This window comes from Paramormyrops kingsleyae, chromosome 20 (genome assembly GCF_048594095.1).
Source record: "Paramormyrops kingsleyae isolate MSU_618 chromosome 20, PKINGS_0.4, whole genome shotgun sequence".
In the NCBI taxonomy this organism is placed as follows: domain Eukaryota; kingdom Metazoa; phylum Chordata; class Actinopteri; order Osteoglossiformes; family Mormyridae; genus Paramormyrops; species Paramormyrops kingsleyae.
In genome coordinates, this window is record NC_132816.1 from 15877599 (window position 1) to 15896188 (window position 18590).

General features: G+C 50.7%; 1 protein-coding gene across 1 annotated transcript in view; it reads left to right on the forward strand.

Annotated features, from left to right (window-relative positions):
• Window positions 1-18590, forward strand: part of LOC111853651 (regulator of G-protein signaling 7) — a 65029-nt gene that overhangs the window by 35743 nt on the left and 10696 nt on the right. The window contains exons 4-12 of the mRNA XM_072703680.1: window positions 1771-1821; window positions 6787-6893; window positions 7969-8020; window positions 10619-10683; window positions 10900-10976; window positions 11201-11282; window positions 17533-17607; window positions 17773-17871; window positions 18232-18293. Of these exons, the coding sequence (XP_072559781.1) occupies window positions 1771-1821; window positions 6787-6893; window positions 7969-8020; window positions 10619-10683; window positions 10900-10976; window positions 11201-11282; window positions 17533-17607; window positions 17773-17871; window positions 18232-18293 (670 nt within the window). The remainder of the gene's footprint in view (window positions 1-1770; window positions 1822-6786; window positions 6894-7968; window positions 8021-10618; window positions 10684-10899; window positions 10977-11200; window positions 11283-17532; window positions 17608-17772; window positions 17872-18231; window positions 18294-18590) is intronic.

Below are 18590 nucleotides of genomic sequence, written 5' to 3' on the forward strand. Positions count from 1 at the left end.
TGGGAACTGAAGGGGTTCATCTAGCCGTCCAGTGAGATATCAGCAACTTTTTTTGGAGAATAGAAGAAATTCTTGTTGGTTTTTATTGTATTACTGTTAATTTGCGTATGTCCTAATGTTAAATTGCGTTTTTGTTCTGAGCAGATATACACTCACTGCCCATATAAATAGCTTTAAGCATTTCCTTTGACTCCCTAATGCTTTTGCACGGTATTGTATTAAGCTACTGGTTTTAAATGCCCTTTCTCATTCACCCCCTCTGTACTTGTTAAACGATTCTCCTGGTGAGTTACAGAATTCCCAGATCAGATTCCCAGATTTTGCGTTATTGCTTATTGGACTGGCATCACATCAAGCGTGTCGCCTGCCTGGTGCCCCCCCAGAGACGCTGTGGGCTCTCCCTCCTGCGTCGCATCAGTGCTCATGAAAGATGGATTTCGCTTATTGCTTCCTTCTATATTTCCCTAATTTATTTTTTTTTTAAACACTCAGCAGACCTGGAAAGTGTCTTGTGGGCCGCTGAGTCATTCTGAAAGTGGGTCACCGGAGTTCAGTGGCACCGCGTGGCTTGACGGCGTTAGCGGTGCGGCTGTTTTTGGACAGGCGGATGCGGGCACCCTCGCGAGGACCCCAGGAGCCGCCCCTCCCGCCGTTCCGGCTTTACTCCTAGGGAAAATTATCCGAGACGGCGGCAAATTGTCAGGAAGAGGGACTGTAGGCGAAACGAGTTCCTCAGCTCTGTACCTCCCCCCCGGCCCCCCCGGCCTGCCCCATCCCCGAAGCGGGAGGAGAAGAAGTGATAATTAAGAGTATAAATTTAGCCGGCGGAAACAGCTGGTGTCGCCCGGTGCGTGACGGCACTGTGATGCGCGGGCGGCAGGTAGCGGTGGGCCTGGGGGGGGGGGGCACGTTTCTGGCTGTGTACGGCACCTCCTATTTGCCGTCTTCCGCTTCTTGACGGACTGTAACCTTCGGGTGAACGGAGAAACTAAAGATCACTAAGACAAAAAATTCATACCCGAAATGATCAGTTTTCAAACGTAAAGTGAAGCTTTATTTGTTTAGGTACATTTCATTATGTCAGTTTCTGAATATCCCATCATGCTCTTCTTTGTAAGACACGTGCAGTCACAGCTGAGAGCGACGTTTGGCTTCTTAGCACAAGGTAAGCCATTTATCTGGCACCCCGGAGAAATTTTTGGGACTTTAGGGCCTTGCTGAAGGGCCCAAGAGAGATGTTGCTACTGTGCCAAGCAAGGGATCAGAACCCGCGACCTTCCAATCACAGGCATAGAAGCCTAACTGACTGAACCACACAGCGCCCCCTAAAGATATTCAAAGACTGTATTTATTTGGAGCATTAGCTAAGGTGTTCCGCCGCGTCTGATCCAGGTCCAGGACATGCTGTCCTGTTAAATTCATTTGTTCTGGAACGTGAGCCTTCCACGCTGAGCTCTGATCTCAGTGTTGGTCTGAATGGCGGCTGTGGATTCAGGCGGCGCCGCGGTCGGTTTGACGCGCGGTCACCCCCCCCCCCCCCCACCACCCTGCCGTTATCCTCCTTCATCTTCCCCGGCACATCAGTCTTGTGAAAAACAGTGTCTGATCCCAAAGTGTCAGGCGTGCCCTGCATCTGCAGACAGGGCGTTCTGGCCGGGCCCCCTTAATGAACGTTCCAGCATTTGCAGAGCGGGAGTGTGTCTGCGTCTGTGTGCGTGCACTTCGGAAGATGTTTATATGTTACTTTAATATTTAATATTTGTCTTCCAGGGTCAGATATAGTGCAGTGGATGATCAAGAACCTGAACATCGAGGATCAAGGTAGGACACCCTCTGATCATTTCTGATGCATGGTTTTGGGGGCAGCAGTTTTTCAGATACTAAATTTAATGATTAGTCATCCTGGAGATGCTACACTAGTAAGATTAGTCATCCTGGACACCTGCATTAGTAACATTTGGGAGCTCGCTGTACATGGGCTATGGCCGCCAATGTCGGAGAGAATCTTCATGCAGGTCCAACAGATCTAGTTTTTCTGGCTCTGTGTTACGGAGCTGTGACTTTGGTTACTGCAGTGTGATGAGACACTAGTAAGATTAGTCATCCTGGAGACCTGCACTAGTAACGTTTGTGAGCTCGCTGTATGCTGCGTACAGCCACCGGTGCTGAGGAAGATCTTCATGCAGGCCCAGCAGATCTAGTTTTTCTGGTTCTACGTTACAGGACTTTGGTTACTGTGGTGTCGCGATTGACTGACTGAGCAGAGGTGGCAGTCGCTGTGTTATGGCCGTTGTTAAGTGACCTGTCCCTGGTCCTCCCTCTGTACCAGGTGCTGTCGCCGAGCTCCCTGCCGGCCTTTTATGGGGGGGGGGGGGGGTGATGCTCTCCATTCTGAGAGCATTGCATGAGACAGGCCCCTGAGGTCCTGTGGCTACTCTGGAGGGAATCAGGGGTGGAGCAGTGCAGTGAGGGAGCCAGAGTCTCTCTCTCCCCCCCCCCCCCCTTTGTGCGCTGCCTGGGGGGCCGTTGGCATATCGGGGGCCTCAGGGATATCAGGCCCTGCTTCAGCGAGTGGGACAGGAATGACCTATGACCAGGTCACACCTTGACCTCTTCTGTACCATGTCAACCTGGCAAGGAGGAAGCTGGAATGATAGTGTTTATTTTGGGGTCCCTAAAGCCCCACCCTCATGTAAAAAATAAGGGGGGGGCCAGTAGGTGTTTGTGAGCAATGGCTCTGGTTCGACGAGGTCAGGGGACTGGCCCTCTGCCCTAAGGCGCGCGCAGGCGGATTGCTGTCCCGTCGCCCGATTAGTCACATGCCGGCATAATGACTCAGTGTCGTCCCCGACGGGAAGCTCGCGAAAGGGAAAAGGCCCGGCGATGACATATTTCATAAATGAGAAAAAAATACTTTAAAATGTAAGGCAGAGTGTGCAGGGATGAGACATTCCAGTGAGGTTATGTTTATTTTTTAGTTTCCAGATACTACATCTCCTATATTATGTAATTCAGCTAATTGTGCTTATATCTTGCCTAAAGAAGATCTGCAGTGAGATCAGAGCCTTCAAACCTCCGTAGGATATACAAACGATCCTCAGCACAACGGCACGTTTCTCCATCCTAAAGTGGAATATAATCTCACCCGCTGGCTGCAGTTACGGCCAACACATTTATCTGACACGCACATTCTCTCCTGCCTCCAGAGACACAGCCTTTCATGCCTGCTGCTGTTTTTATTGAGGTGATATTTTAGATTTTTTTTTTGTCAGGGTATTTTTTGCAGTGCTTCATATGTCTGTTGAACTTTTTTAAACAATAAAAAAAAAAAAAAACTGTGGAAGTGACACACCATGACAGGTATTTTCATCTGCTCTTCCTCGCTGAATGGAGCGCGGTCTCCGGTTCGGTCACGATGGTGCGGGAATGCCTGGAATTAATAGGGGGCAGACCCAGTGGATTTGGGAGACACGACTCCCCAGGAGAGGTAATGAATTGCAGTGCCGGTGTCCCTCTTCCGCCTGGTCAGCTGTCACGGTGTTTGCCGGCTGGTCCAGACTTTGGATAATGCGTTCGGGCGGGTGTTTTGGTTGGCAGCCAGCTCCGGGCTCTCGGAACACCCCTCCCCCGGTCATCCTGTGTTTCCTGTCCCTCCCCCCCATATACATTAATACGGTACAGGTAAGTGCGTTGCTGCACCCACCAGACCACAAATCACCTCAGGGATGAGAACCTGAGTGCATCCGTGTGGAAGGTGATACCTCAGCACCTCACTAGTCCAAATGGACCAGTGTGAGTTTTTTTTCCAGTGACTGAAGTGCCAATCCTGCCACCAACCCCCAAGTTATTCCCTGTAAATTGGAGGACCACCTTATAGGGCTGGATGTAGATTAACATCAAACCCAGGATGACGCAATTGCAGGTTAAGGGCCTCGCTCAAGGGCCCAATGGGGTAGAATCACTTCTGGCATTCATAGGATTTGAACCAACAACCTCCTCAGCCTCAGAACCACCACTCCACCCATAAGATAGACACACGATTAAAAGTGCATTCCACCCAAAACAGATATAAATGCAGTCTTGATAATTACGTGACAGTACACTGCATGACCTGCAGAGGCGCTGTGGAGACTCATGATGACTTGATGAGAGTGAATGTGACTGTCGCATCTCCCCGTGACGTGCTGCACTTGGCCAGCGGTCTGGCTCCTGCTACCTCCGGCAAGGTGCTCCACCTGGCCCGCTCCAGCGAAGCCCATAAGCGTCTCGGTGAATCCATAAGCGGGGCGGATTAAAGGCGTCGCCTGCAGGGGGTTGCGGGATTGGCTGGGGCAGCTGGGTGTCGGAGGGAGGCCGGTCTTTAATGGGTTTAGGATGAGGTCTTGGCTTCACGCCCCCACCTGGCATGCCGAGTCCGCCGGGGGAGCGGAGTGTGATGGCGCCCTCCAGATGCCACGGCGGTAATAAGGATGCCCATGGTGTGCTTGATTGCGCTGGCTGACGATGTCCGCTGCTGCCCTTGGTGCGGTCTCACTCTCACACACACACAGTTTGTTTGTCTTTGTTCATCGTGTGACACTTTTTCATGCCCCCTGTCTATATGCCCCCGTCTCTCTCTGCCCCCTGTCTATATGCCCCCGTCTCTCTCTGCCCCCTGTCTATATGCCCCCGTCTCTCTCTGCCCCCTGTCTATATGCCCCCGTCTCTCTGCCTCCTTTCTATATTCCTCCATCTCTCTCTGCCCCCCCCATCTCTCTCTGCCCCCTGTCTATATCCCCCCCGTCTCTCTCTGCCCCCTATCTATATCCCCCCCGTCCCTCTCTGCCCCATGTTGGTATGCCCTCCCCGTCTCCCTTTGCCCCCCCGTGCTCTCCCCCTCCTCCCGCCCCCCCCCCACACCCTGCTCCCTGCCTGCTGTCCTGTGTCTCCTGTCTCCAGGCTGTGGTCTCACCCTTGCTTCCCAGGGGACCCCTGTTCTCCTGGCGACCTTCCCGATTGGCTGTTGCGAGCAGCAGGTGTCACACCGCATGTGCTTACCTTGGTGTTCCCCCGTCGCCACGCTAATGAGGCATCTCCCTCTCCGGCGATAGCGACTCGCGCGGCTCCTGTCCAAAGCGCCCAGTCCGATCTGCGGCCGGGAACGTGGCCGACGGCGTGATTATGTTGCTGGGCACATGCGGGAGTATGGGAAGAGCCGTTAAATAATTCATGCCGCCTGACATCAGCGGTATTTCGTCAAGTCCCAGCGAGCTCAGTCCTGATCTGGTTCACTGTCTGTTTCCCAGATTCAGCTCATGGTTTCAGAACGTATCACCAGAGGCTGTGATTTCTCAAATCATTCATATAACAATGTCATTATTTTAACTAATAAAATTAAAATCAGTATTTAGACCTGAATGGTGATTAAGTAACTTTTAATTTAGCTTTCTCTAAATAAAAGCTGCAGAGTAATGCTCTTGCTTCTGTAAGGCAGGCAGAAAGCAGTGCAGTTCGGCGTATAAATAATCACAGTTATGTAACGTACCGTATGTTTAGTTTGTGTTTCAGAACTTTCTCGAACGAGAAAAGCGGTGGAGTCGCTGGCAAGAATTTGCCGGGAAGTCAGCTCAGATTGTGTGAAGTATGAAACATATACAAAGAAAAATCTGTATAAACGAATACTCCTAATGAATATTCCTTCCAGTCCTTTGGGTATTTTAAGCAAAACCCCCTTGTCAAAATCACAAAATGCTGTGGAGAAGAGATTCTCCCCCCCCCCCCCCCCCCAGGATTGGGGGAAAAGGCCATACGCTTGAATGGCAGAGCAGAGGGGAGGCTGCAGCGAGGTGATTAAGAAACCAAGCTCCTGTTTCCACATTCTATTACCATCCTCGGTGCTTCCCAGATCCTGGCCATCCTGTCTGGGCCTCGGCACCCCCCCTGCCGCTTACTTATCTGAAGGAAAGAGATCAAATTTGTCGGATTTAAGTTGCAGTCTCTCAGATTCGCGGCAGAGCGGGAGGGCTCCAGAGATCGTCCACCATCTCGCAGTCTTTTGGGCTGAACCAACTCTTCACAGGAGGTGCTGAACAGGCAGTTAGGGCCATACCAAATTTATCAGCGGGCGGGGGGAGACATAATACTGTGCCAAACCCGTCAGGATTATATTAAGTTGGGGCCAAACCTGTGCAGTCCAGGGTAGATGGGTGGTAACTGTCTGAAGTGCAAGTGAGGACTGCAAAGTGTAAGTAATTTAAAGAGTTTATAGTGTAAGTAAAGACTGCAAAGTGTAAGTAAAGTATGAGTGTTATATGTTAAGGGCAAAAATTAGCGTCACTGTCAAGAACATGGATATGAAATCTAAATTGCTTCAAATCCCAAGTGTAGTTATGCAGTTGTACCTTTGATGGTAGCGAGTCTTGTTCTGGTAACATCCAGTTGGATTAAAGGAATATAAAGTATTATAGTGTTATGGTCTTGCAGAGGATGTCTGCGTGTGTCTTGACAGTCTGTATCTGTGACGGCAGGTTTTTCCCCTGCAGTCATTTACATGCTCTGATTAAAATGAAATTAACAAAAACACAACAAGCTTCCATTTTGTTTCTTTCCACATCTTGTTTTAATCGTCCGTGTTTTCGTTTCCCCTATGTGTAGCTAGCTAATGGGACTGACATCGTTACCCTGACATCGTTAAGTCAACCCTCTGAAATATTTATGCCGGCTGGTTTATTAATGTACAACCCGGCCCCCCATGGAAGGACAAGCAGGATAACATGGGGGAGGGCGGCACTGTCTCTGTTTCTCCAGTGGAGGCGCTGCATCTCGGCACTCTGATGGCGGCCCACGGCTACTTCTTCCCCATATCGGACCACGTGCTCACGCTGAAGGATGACGGGACCTTCTACCGTTTTCAGGTGAGGTTTGAGACTCGCTGGTGCCTGTTCGCCACGGATACTTACTGGGCCTTAACAAAGCAGTTTAGGAGGCAGCAGCTAGCAATATGGTTTAAAATGTAGATGTGGGCCCGGAAGGTTGTGGGGTTTAGTCCCCAGTCACTTTGTTTAATCAGCAACAGATATTATTGTGTTAAATGCAGTCATGTGGTCCAGAAGGTTGTTGGGTCTAGCCCCCTGTCACTTTGTTTAATCCACAGCAGGCTGTATTGTGGTCAAACATATAGACATGTGTCTGGAAGGTTGTTAGGTCTAGTCTCCAGTTGCTTTGTAAAGCTTACTCTTATACTAGTTATTAGCCCTGATTTCTCCTGTATGATGTTCAGCTGTATAAATGCTTTAAAACTGGGTCTGGTGGGTATGTAGGGGGTGGTCATTAAGCTGGCGAGCCGTCAGGGTACTCCAGGTAGCTAGGTCCCCCAGGCATGACGAGAGCTGGGCGCGCTTTGCCTGACACTCTTTTTAATGGGCATCCAGAGCAGGGTGCAAAACGTCAGACCGCGTTAGTGTGAAACAGAGCCCCCCCCCTCCCCAGCAGGAACGTGACCTCATCCCTTATATGGGTGACCTGAGCAGCTCCATACTGAGGCTAAACTCCACCTCTGTGCGCATTAACCAGCCTCTGGATTTCGGGAGCAGGCTGTGCCCCCCCCCCCCCCCCGCGCCCCCCACCACACATTGGTCTCCGCGATGACAGCAGCCCCTGAGTACCACACCAATTTCGAGCTCCGATTCTCAGCACAATCTCAGCGGTTACATTCAGTAATTTCATTTTACTCATAAATTCCAGCTATATATTTATATATAATATATATAATTACGTCTCTGAATGGCCGTTTTCTGATCCATCGGCCACTGGGGGCCCGGCATCACGCTTCAGCCCACCTGGCAAAGCTTTAAACACCCGAACGTCAGTACAGATATCCGATTGGCTGTCACCGCCGGCAAAGTGCTCAGCCTGTACTTACGTGGGTGTGAGGTTCTGCTAAACGCTCATTGAGTGTAATGAGCCCTTTTTGCCGTGTTTCCCTCGCAGACTCCGTACTTCTGGCCCTCGAACTGCTGGGAACCTGAAAACACTGACTACGGTGAGTAAGACCCGCGCGGGAGAGGCTATGGCCTGGCGGGGGCGCTCTGGCGCTCTGGAGTTTCACCTTAAGAGACGAGGGGTTTGTTTTAGCAGCTCTGGATCTCCTCCTTTGAGTCCCCATGCCGGTGGCTTTTACGTAAACGCAATCGGGCACGAGGGACGAGGCCTGAGAGCGGCACCTACAGCACGCAGTCATTCTGCTCTGCGGGACAATTTGAGCTTAAGGGAAGGCTATTGGGACAGCCCGTGGTTCCCGCCCCCCTCAGCAAACGATCGCGAGGCAGACCCTGCTACCACATGCGGATTGGATAAAGATTACTAACCCCGCCCCCAGCGAAAAAACAGCCTTTGCTACAGGTGCTATTTAGATTTAGTGGAATTCAGCGGCTGTTTGGCACATTACGCCGAGCCGTTAATCACTTCTGTGGTAAAGGCGCGGTTTGTCGCCGACGGTTACCGTCAGCCCGCTGTGGGGGGGCGGGGCGCTCTGATGCTGCTGTTGCTCCTCACCTACCTGTGTACGTATAAGGAGTCGCAGCTGCCAAGCCTCCCTATGCTACCCGCTAACACTGAGTGTCTCTCCTTCCCGCTGGATTTGCTCACCGTGCTGCTCTTTCCAGTGAATCGATACGGAAATGGAAGATGTCGCCCTTTTATTATATTGCCTCTCTTGGTCCTGCTCTCCCCAACATCACTACTCACTTTAGAGTAGGGCGTAGTCACTTTAGACTGTAGGGCCTCAATGATCCCCCCCCCCTCACATCAGTGGTGCCAGGTCTGTGCCGTTCACCCATTGGCCATGTGCTTTTTCCCTGGACCAATCACTTGTCAGCCTTTGGGGTCTTTAATGAATGCATTCAGAAAGGCGAAAGAACATGCAGTCAGGCATGTTAATGCATTTTGCATCAGCCTGAAATGTATTGAATCATGTATCTGTATCGTGTAGAGCTGGTAATATTCAGCAGAACAGGGCTTTTCATGCAGTGTAACTGCCTGATTATATCTTGAGAGTGTCTCCCCACGGTGGCCATTGGGGGCACCATTTCAGCTAGACCTATACATCAAAGCAGCCAGCGAGAGAGAAAAAAAAACTCTTTCAAGCCCTGAACAATAACTGGCCTTTTACATTAGAGGACGGCTTGATGCAATCTGCAGCAATGCCTGAGTTTGCCTGCTCAGCTCCGCGCTGCGGCTGGCAAACTGGCCGGTCGGCGCCCCCTAGGGACCAGGAGTCGCCTCTACAGAGGACCTGCGTTTCTTATGCCCCGTCAGTAAACCCAAGTGTTGGAGCCAAGTCACGTCCGTAGGGGGGGGGGGGGGGTTGGGAGGGGTTTAAACCCTGCCCCAGCTTAGTGTGTGTGCTGTTTGATCCTCTACCCATGTCTTTGCTGGTTTCCTACTGGTACGTCCCAGTAGCTCTAAACTGGCCATAAAGGCGCCCATCAGTCTGATGGTGCGCTTTATTGCGTGTGTGCGTGCGTGCACTGTGATGGACTGGCATTCCGTGCTGGGTGTTCCCCTGCCTCATACGCTGTGCCCGCAGCTCTTCATATCCCCCGTGTCCCTTCGGCGCGGCGCCGTGCGGTACGGACGACAGATCCCGTTACAGGGCGGCTCTACCCCGACGGCAGGCGGCGACGGCCCCGTTTGTTCTGAGTGGGCTGCCAAAGGCTGCCCTGTCAAGAGCCGTTCACCCGACTCGGCGAGTTACGCAACTTTCCGTTTTTACCCTCCCACCGTCACCCAGTGCTCCTTTCATCGTCTCTCAAACCCAGCCTCCGAAGACGATGCCCATTTTTCCCCCTTCCTTCTCCGCCAAGGCTCATTACCAGCCAGCCAGTCACAGTGCCCTTCAGGCTATTTTGGGCACTGCCGCTCCCGGCCTCGCTGGTGCTACCCTCCGCCACCAGTAGGCGGAGCCCCGTCGACTGGATGATGTTTCTCTTTCAAGAGACGGTTCTCGTAAGCCCCGGGGAGTGGGGGGGGGGATCAGACGGATCGATCGGTGGGGCCGGACTCGGCGGTGGGATCCGATAATCCCCCGATGCTGACTCACTCGTCCTCACCCTGCTTTTAAAGCCGTTCCTACTCACCTTCCGTGGACGACCCAACCCAGTACAGGCGCCTAATTCACTAACCAAAGAATTAGCCGGGAAACAAAGTATTTCAAAGAACATCTAGCATCGTCAGTATTGTACAGCATGAACAGTAATTCTGGAGGACAGAATGCCCCCAATTCTGTAAAAACAACAGAATATTGTCACTTCAACGTATTTCACTTTTACATCCATGTATAAATTAATATATTTAATTTTAAAAAATCCATCCTTCAGGCTGCTGTGGTCACTTTTAATCATGCAGCAGCATATTTGTAGCGCCTTTTACGGTCACCCCTCTGCTGTTCCTTGTGAATCGTAAGCCCTTTCACTGGGAGAGCCGCTTACCTCCCAGACAGGAGGGGGCGCTGTGCCAAAGTGAGCCACTTCGGGAGGAATGCCCCGCAGCCTTGCTGGTGTGCCGAGTGCCCCCACCCGGCCTCCCTGCCAGCCACGCACCCCTCCTCTCACCCCGTACCTCTTTTCTCTCCCTCCCTCAGCGGTTTACCTCTGCAAGAGGACAATGCAGAACAAAGCCAGGCTGGAGCTTGCAGACTACGAGGCTGTAAGCTCCCCTCTCGACGCTACCCCGCCCCCCCTCTGTTAGCTGTATCTCCTTCTGACACGTCACCGATGGACACATACATATATACTTTGTACCTTAATGGTTTCTCTATGGCAATAAGCATCACGGTTCCTTCACGTCATCCATGCATGTCTGGGCTGTCGCTATTATGAGGTGTCACTCTTAACTTTGTGAATGTTTTTGTTTTCGCTTCAGGAGAGCTTAGCGAGGCTACAGAGGGCGTTCGCACGGAAATGGGAGTTCATATTCATGCAAGCAGAAGCACAAGCAAAGTGAGTGGGGTTCGCGTGTGGAGCCGCCCTACTGGCCACCCGGGAATCACCCCACATGAAATCCACACCATGTCACTGCCTAGGCGTCCTCGCCTGCTTTCTCAGCTCACTCTCTGCCCATTTCCGGAGCGTACACTAGCTGTAAACAGTATTTTAGCTGCTGATAACGTGGCGACGGCTTGGCAGGCGTGTTAAGAATGTCCTCGTCTTTCCCTGTCGTCCAGAGTCGATAAGAAGAGGGACAAGATTGAGCGCAAAATCCTCGACAGCCAGGAGAGAGCCTTCTGGGACGTGCACAGACCAGTGGTGAGTGATGGCTAGCTGCCTGGCTATTTCGTCAAAGGGGCTGGCACGGTCCTGAGGTTAGCGGAGCCCCCCCGAGGGAATTGCAGGGTGGGGGCCAGGTGCTTTGTGTTTTTAGAGGTGGGGCTCAGCAAGCTGTTCATAGGACCCGGGTATGTGGTCCTGGGATGGAGAGCTGTGTGAGGGATAAAGTGAGCGTGTGCGTATGCGTTTACGTAACACCATATCGACAAAAGTATTGGGACACCTGGCCATTATACCTACAGCCACCTCTCTTCTGGGGAGGCTTTCCACAAGGTTCTGGAGTGTGTCTGTGGGAATTTTTGCCCATTGATCCGGAATAACATTTGTGAGGTCAGGCACTGATGTTGGATGTGAAGGCCTGGCTCACAATCTCTGTTTTAGTTCATCCCAAAGGTGTCTGATGGGGTTGAGGTCATTGCTCTATGTGGGCCAGTCAAGTTCTTCCACACCAAACTCACCCAACCATGTCTTTATGGACCTTGTTATGTGCATTGGAGCACAGTCATGCTGGAATAGAAAAGGACCTTCCCCAAACTGTTCCCACAAAGCTTGAAGCATAGAATTGTCCAAAATGTCTTGGTATGCTGAAGCACTAAGAGCTCCCTTCACTGGAACTAAGGGCCCAGCCCAAGCCCTGAAAAACAACCCCATACCATTATCCCTCCTCCACCAAACTTTACAGTTGGCACAATGCCGTCAGCCTGGTACCGTTCTCCTGGCATCTGCCAAACCCAGACTCGTCCATCAGACTGTCAGACAGAGAAGCGTGATTCCTCACTCCACAGAACACATTTCCACTGCTCCAGTGTCCAGTGGCGGCGTGCTTTACACCACTGCATCTGACGCTTGGCACTGACTTTGTGATGTGAGGCTTGCATGCAGCTGCTCGGCCATGGAAGCCCATTCCATGTAGCTCCTGGAGCATCATTTCTATGCGGGAGTTAATGCCAGAGGAAGTTTGGAACTCTGCAGTTATTGAGTCAACAGAGCGCTGGTGACTTTTACACACTACGCTCCTCAGCTCTCGGTGACCCTGCTCTGTTACTGTACGTGGTCTGTCACTTCGTGGCTGAGTTTCTGTTGTTCCTAAACACTTCCACTTTGCAGTAATACCACTTACAGCTGACCGTGGAATATCTAGCGGGGGAGAAATTTCACCAACTGACTTATTGTGAAGGTTGCATCCTATGACAGCATTACGCTTGAATTCACTGAGCTCTTCAGAATGACCTAATCTTTCACAAATATTTGTAAACCCGACTGCATGTTTAGGTGCTCGATTTTATACACCTGTGGCAATGGATCTGAATGAAACACCGGAATTCAACGATTGAGGCGTGTCCCAATACGTTTGCCCATGTAGTGCGTGTATGTCATTGTATGTTTGTTTGTGTATGTGCATGATCCTGTGTTCGCTCGCAGCCGACTCGCCACGCCCCCTTTCCGCCAAACCCTTGTGCTTGTAGGACTGCGCAGCCGCACATTGATTCATCCCTCCAGCTGCGCTACACATTATCAGTTTCCGCTACGCCGATCCGTCCTTTCACAGGCAGGCGGGGAAAGGCGCCGCACGCCTGTATATGGACCCGGAGCGTTTCGGGGGACGGCTCGGGAGGGGAGCGGGGGCTGTGCGCTTCCAGTTACTGGGGAAAGTCGAGCTCCGTCTTAGCAACAAAACATTTGATTTCTAATTTGCCCATTAAGGCATTAAGGCCAAAGCCTTAAGTGATGCTTAATGACCAATCAATGGATCAGTTCTGGTCCGCTTCTCCCAGCATCCCCCCCCCACGACTCTGGGGTAATTGGTATAATCCTTCAGTGTCTGAACCTGTGTGCTGCCTACACATTGCATACATCCATCATTCCTCAGCTCCCTTATGATGTTCTGGAAGTTTCCTTTTCTGTCCCAGTTTTAGCAGCGAGCCAGAAACCCCGCAATCGCATGCGACCGGCTCACGGCGGGGAAATATCTGGATGATTCATGTGCATAGATTGAGCCACCGCGCCGTGCCGCTCCGCCCCACCCCCCACCCCGTAACCTGTGCGATCCACATAGCGGCTGAGCGCTAAGGGGGGGGGTCTGTTTTCCGGTGCGTTCTGCGTCCTTGTCAGTCTCCCAGCCGTCCTCGTTCATTAGCTTGTTAGTGCTCGGGGGGGGGGGACAGTGTTTTGGACGGCCAAAGGCATCCCAAGTTGGCACCGCCCAGTCGGTGATGTCTCACCAGCTTGTGTGGTCCGTCGAATTACCGTATGATTACCTTTGCTGATCTGCGCACGATTGAAGACGATGCAAATCACAGCCCGTTTTCACATGAAACCCGGTTCTCTCTTTAGAATCAATAATGCTGTGGTAGCTAGTGGTGTGTGACTCAGTAGGTTGGGACCCGCTGCCTTTGATCAGAAGGTCGCTGGTTCAAATCCGTTGGGCCCTTCACCTCTGATTGCTCCAGTAACCATCTGACCCTGCTTTTCTCTGCTACGTGGTTAGTAAACAGGTCTACACCCCCATGGCAGAAGGGGGCCCCTTGATTTCTCGGGCCACAGAATGGAGGGAAGTTCTCTCTCTCTCTCTCTCCTCCTCTTTGTACCAGTGTATCTGGGCCCCTTTCGGCCCCACTGTGAAGCATTTTTGTTGGTCCTTCACCTGGAGAACTTTAGGAGTGTTTTAACTTCCATGGCTTAAGTCCAACAGAGCACAGGCAGAAAGTTCAGGTCCATGAAGTACAAATCCAGACCAAGGTTTTGTTAAACCCAGCCAGTTGAGTACTCTGTGACTGTGATTCTTTATCCTCAACTGGCTGGTTGGAACAATATCTTGGTCTGGAGTTTTACTTTCTGGGCCTGAACATTCCACCTCTGTTATAGAGAAGGTTGGGTGAAGTGGTCTGACTTGATGTGGTCCAAAAGGGCGAATGGCCCAATCCAGCAGGTACTGTGCCGTAACACACCTGTGTGACCATCCCTGATCTTCCTGGATACCTGCCCTACAGTGTTAGCACGCTGCTCCAGGCTTCTCAGTGAACTTCCATCATTTAATCTGGACTCGCTTTTGCTCGACGTCGATCAAAATGTATTGCAGCTTCCCTACGTCGCGTTTACATTCCTCTGCGGCTAATGTTCCGCTACCCCGAGTATATACATGAATATATGAATATATCAGTCCGTACATACAAACTAAACACACGGCCGCCGTTTGAAGTTGGATCTCGTTATAGCCCACGAGCTGCTGTATTTCAGAGCTGGGAAGCAGGCGATGGCAGTCTTAGGTCTACGCACCCACACCTCGTTCTGGGCAGCTGAAATACGTGTATTTTTGTATCACCTGGTATCTCTGTGAACTTGCACGGTTAACATTATTAAAATTCTTATGTGGATGTTATGTAAATGAGGGTTTTGGAGCCAGAACATTACAGATTATACATAATCGGTTTGTGTGGGGTGATTAGAGAGTTGGGTCTCCTTGGTTATCTGTGGTTAATTATCCTTAGTGTTTAAAAGTGACCTGCCTATTGATTGGAGGGATCCTCCTTGCAGTCTCCAGAAACGTCTTCATGTCTTCAAACTGAATGGTTATTATTTCCCACCCCCCCACCCCCCAAAGACATTTTCTGACTCCTCATTAATGTTTTTAACTTTTTATTTCTCCTCGGCGTAAAACAGCAGAATTAAAAGCTGGTACCTCAGTGCAATTAAATCTGAATAATCCGCCAAGTCTTATGAAGATCACTGCACGAACATGCAGGAAACTTACTGTTGATGTCTGCTTATGTGGAAAAGTGTGGAGATTTTATTTTTATTATGATTATTTTTTTGCTCAGCTCTGTTTAATTAACTTTCCACATAATGAAAATACTGAGGATGTATCCTGTTTGTAATGAATATTTTATCGCAGAACTTTCATCTGCACCTAATGGATCTTCCACCTGAATGGTTATATTAGGAAACATATTAAGAAAAACTAAGTCTGTTAATGTCTGCCTGGATCCAGCAGATAGAATAACCAACATGTATTGCAGTAGGAATGGCTATAACGTTTAATAAAATAGAATATAAGTCAAAGAAGCATTTTCTTTTTGTGATTTACTCAGTGATGAAGGGTTTACTTACTATCTAGGATTACATTTACTCATTTAGCAGACGTTTTTATCCAAAGCAATGTTCATTTTGAAAAGCGATTGGGGTTATAGGCCTCATTCATGGTTAAATCACTCTTCCAGCCCTGGGGTTTGAACCAATGACCTTCTGCTCACAGGCACAATGGCCTAACCCACTGAGCCTCACAGCGCCCCCTAGGTTTGCTGAACAATGGAAGGCTCCTACAGAATCAGAGTAGTGACCTAGTTGGTCTGAGCCCTGTTGAAAGCCTTCTTTGTGCATGGACAACAGTGCTGTTCTGTCCTACTTTATGGCTGGGCTATTCAAATCACGGTCCTCGAGGTCCGAGCACTGCCGTTTTTCCAGCCTCCCTTTACCTGTGAGCCAGGTGTGAAGCCTCTGACCAATCAGAATCAGTAGTTATTAAACTAAGTACATGAGAGAACTGAAAACACGGCATGGATTTGGAAGGTCCAGATTTGAAGAGACCTGCTTTATGGGTTCATCATGGGGGCAAATATGAAAGTTATCATCTCTGCACTAGAGGTCTGGAGAGGCATGTTACACTCTCGGACCAGCCTGGATGTTTACTGTACTTTGCTCTACGGCTGTGTTTCTCAACCCGGTCTTGAGGGACCCCCAGACAGTCCACATTTTTGCTCCCTCCCAGCTTCCAACTATGCAGACAGTCCACAGGCAGCTGGGAGAGAGCAAAAATTTTTGGACTGTGAGGGTTCCTGAGGGGATATCAGTAAGGCTCATCCAGTGACACAAACCGGTGACCATTTGGCTACAGTCCTTTGCACTTAACTGGGTGGTGGTTGGTGCAGTGGCCAGAACCAGTGCATATGCAAGCATGAAGCGGGATCAGAGTGAAGTATCAGAAAGGACACGGTCTGTCTGTACACAGGAGCTACAGGTGGGCTAAAGAAATAGACGGTGATACATTGGCAATGAATATACAGGAGACTTTAAATAATTACTCAGAATGCTCTATACTGAACAGCAGGAGAGCACGGGATAAATTAGACCACGTCCACAAAGGACCTCGCTGTATTACACTTAGTACCAAATGCGAGTGAATTTCATTTTCAGTGACCAGATCAAAGGCTTCTCAGCGTAGTTTGCCTGGGATAACATCGCTGCACACATTCTTCCTGAGCATAAATCAGGCGCCGTGGCAACCGTGACGTTTATTTGCATTTACATGCTCCTGAGATCCAGGGGGAAAAAAGGTTTTTTTTTTTCCCCAATATTGATTAAAATTTTGATTAGACGCAAAGAGGAAGTTGGCAAGGTGACACCCCCACAAATGTGATGTCATCTTAAAGCCGTAGCTGTCCCCGTTGAGGAACAGAACTTAATAAAGTATGCGCAGTGTGAGAGATACGAGCAGAAACGTACTGTCCTCTACAGAGGACAATAATGAATTGCTGGATTTCAAATTAATGTCAGTCAGTAAACAGATACTGAGGCAGAGCTTTCTCAGAACTAAGGCAGCATATTAAACAGAAATACGTTAGTGCTGCTATGTGCCGTCAGGAAGAGTCATGGGAGTGTCTGATCTAACAGGCGTGACAGCAGTGACCACCTGAGTACAACGTAGCAGAGTACTAAACCCGTGTTAATGTTTGCTCTGTTATGCCGGGTAATTTTTATTCGGAAATTGGCTGAAGGTTATAACCCTCTGCTGCTTCCTGTCGTGTCCCATCCCCCGTCGAATCTCCCAGCATGTCCTTACCGGGGTGAGACCTGTGCTGCGCATGAGCGCTCTCTCATAATAACCGCCCCCCCCCCCCGCCCGCCGCTCTCACGCACACCTTGGCCTCGCCACGCCCCGGCTGTTTCACAGCAAAGCCGCTCTCTCCCCGCTGTACTCAGGTGGTCACTGGATTCGTGCCTGTTAGATCAGACCCTCCCAGAATGCAGTGCTGAATAGGATGTTAGGGGATAAGACAAACCGCAGTGCAAGAACAGACGAAACAAGTGCAATATAAGAATGAGTAAATAAACAAGTAATAAATATGTGCATGTTCAGAGGAAATTCTCGAAACTTCAAAGAGCGAAACTAGCTTAATGTGCCTTTCTGGTGTTTAATTCTGGTGTTAATGATGCTTTTCTCCTCTTGCCTCAGCCCGGCTGCGTAAACACAACAGAAGCTGACATCAAGAAGTCCTCGAGAATGAAACAGCCGCACAAAACAAGAAAGGTGGGCTGTCCGTCGCCGTCGGGGGGTTCGGGGTAGGTGGGCTGAGAGTCTGACTTGCCTCAGGGAGCGGGGGGACAGAAATACACGGGTGCGGGACGTGGGCAGTCGTGAGTATGGTGTCCCAGCCAGCTCACCGCGCTGTCTTTGTCTGGAATGACCACGCAGTCGGTGTACGGGCTCCAGAATGACGTGCGCAGCCACAGCCCCACCCACACTCCCGCGCCGGAGGCAAAGCAGCCAACAGAGGAGGAGCTGCACGACAAGGTAGGCGTGCGACACGCTCCGGCGGCCCAGCGGACCACAAACACGAGTCACGAGTTGCCAGCCCCCCGCCGCTACCACCATCCTGCCCAGGGGCTGTAGCTGATCGATGCTGATCACTCCCCTCCAGTGTTTCCCATCCCGGTTCTTGCGGACCCATAGACGGTCCACGTTTTTGACCACCCCGCCAAGGTCCCCCCCCCCAGACAGTGCTCATTTTTGCTAGGGAGCGAAAACACAGACTGCCTGGCAGTCAAGGAGGCCCGGATTTGGAAACACCACCTTAAACTGTTAGTCTGTGCTGGGGGCCCCGGCGTGCCGCTGGAAAGTGGCCTGACTCCGCTGCCTCGTCTCGCCTTTCAGATTCACTTCTGGCAAGTCCAGCTGGACAGGCATCGATTGAAAATGTCCAAAGTTGCGGAGAGGTAAGTCTCCCACACCCATCCATGTCTGACGACACCATTGCCTATCGCGGGGGCGGCCTTTTAAGGGGCTCGTTTGGCCGCACTTTCACGCCTCTCCATCCTCGAGCAAAACTCTCGACTTCAGATACGTCTGCTAATAAATCCCAAGGGGTGTTTACAGACATACAGGAAGTAATTTGCTAATTCCCCACCTTACGTAATTCCTCCATCCATCTCTGTAAATATATACCGATGTACACCACCCATGTACACCACCCATGTACACCACCCATGTACACCATCGAAACACGGCTTTAA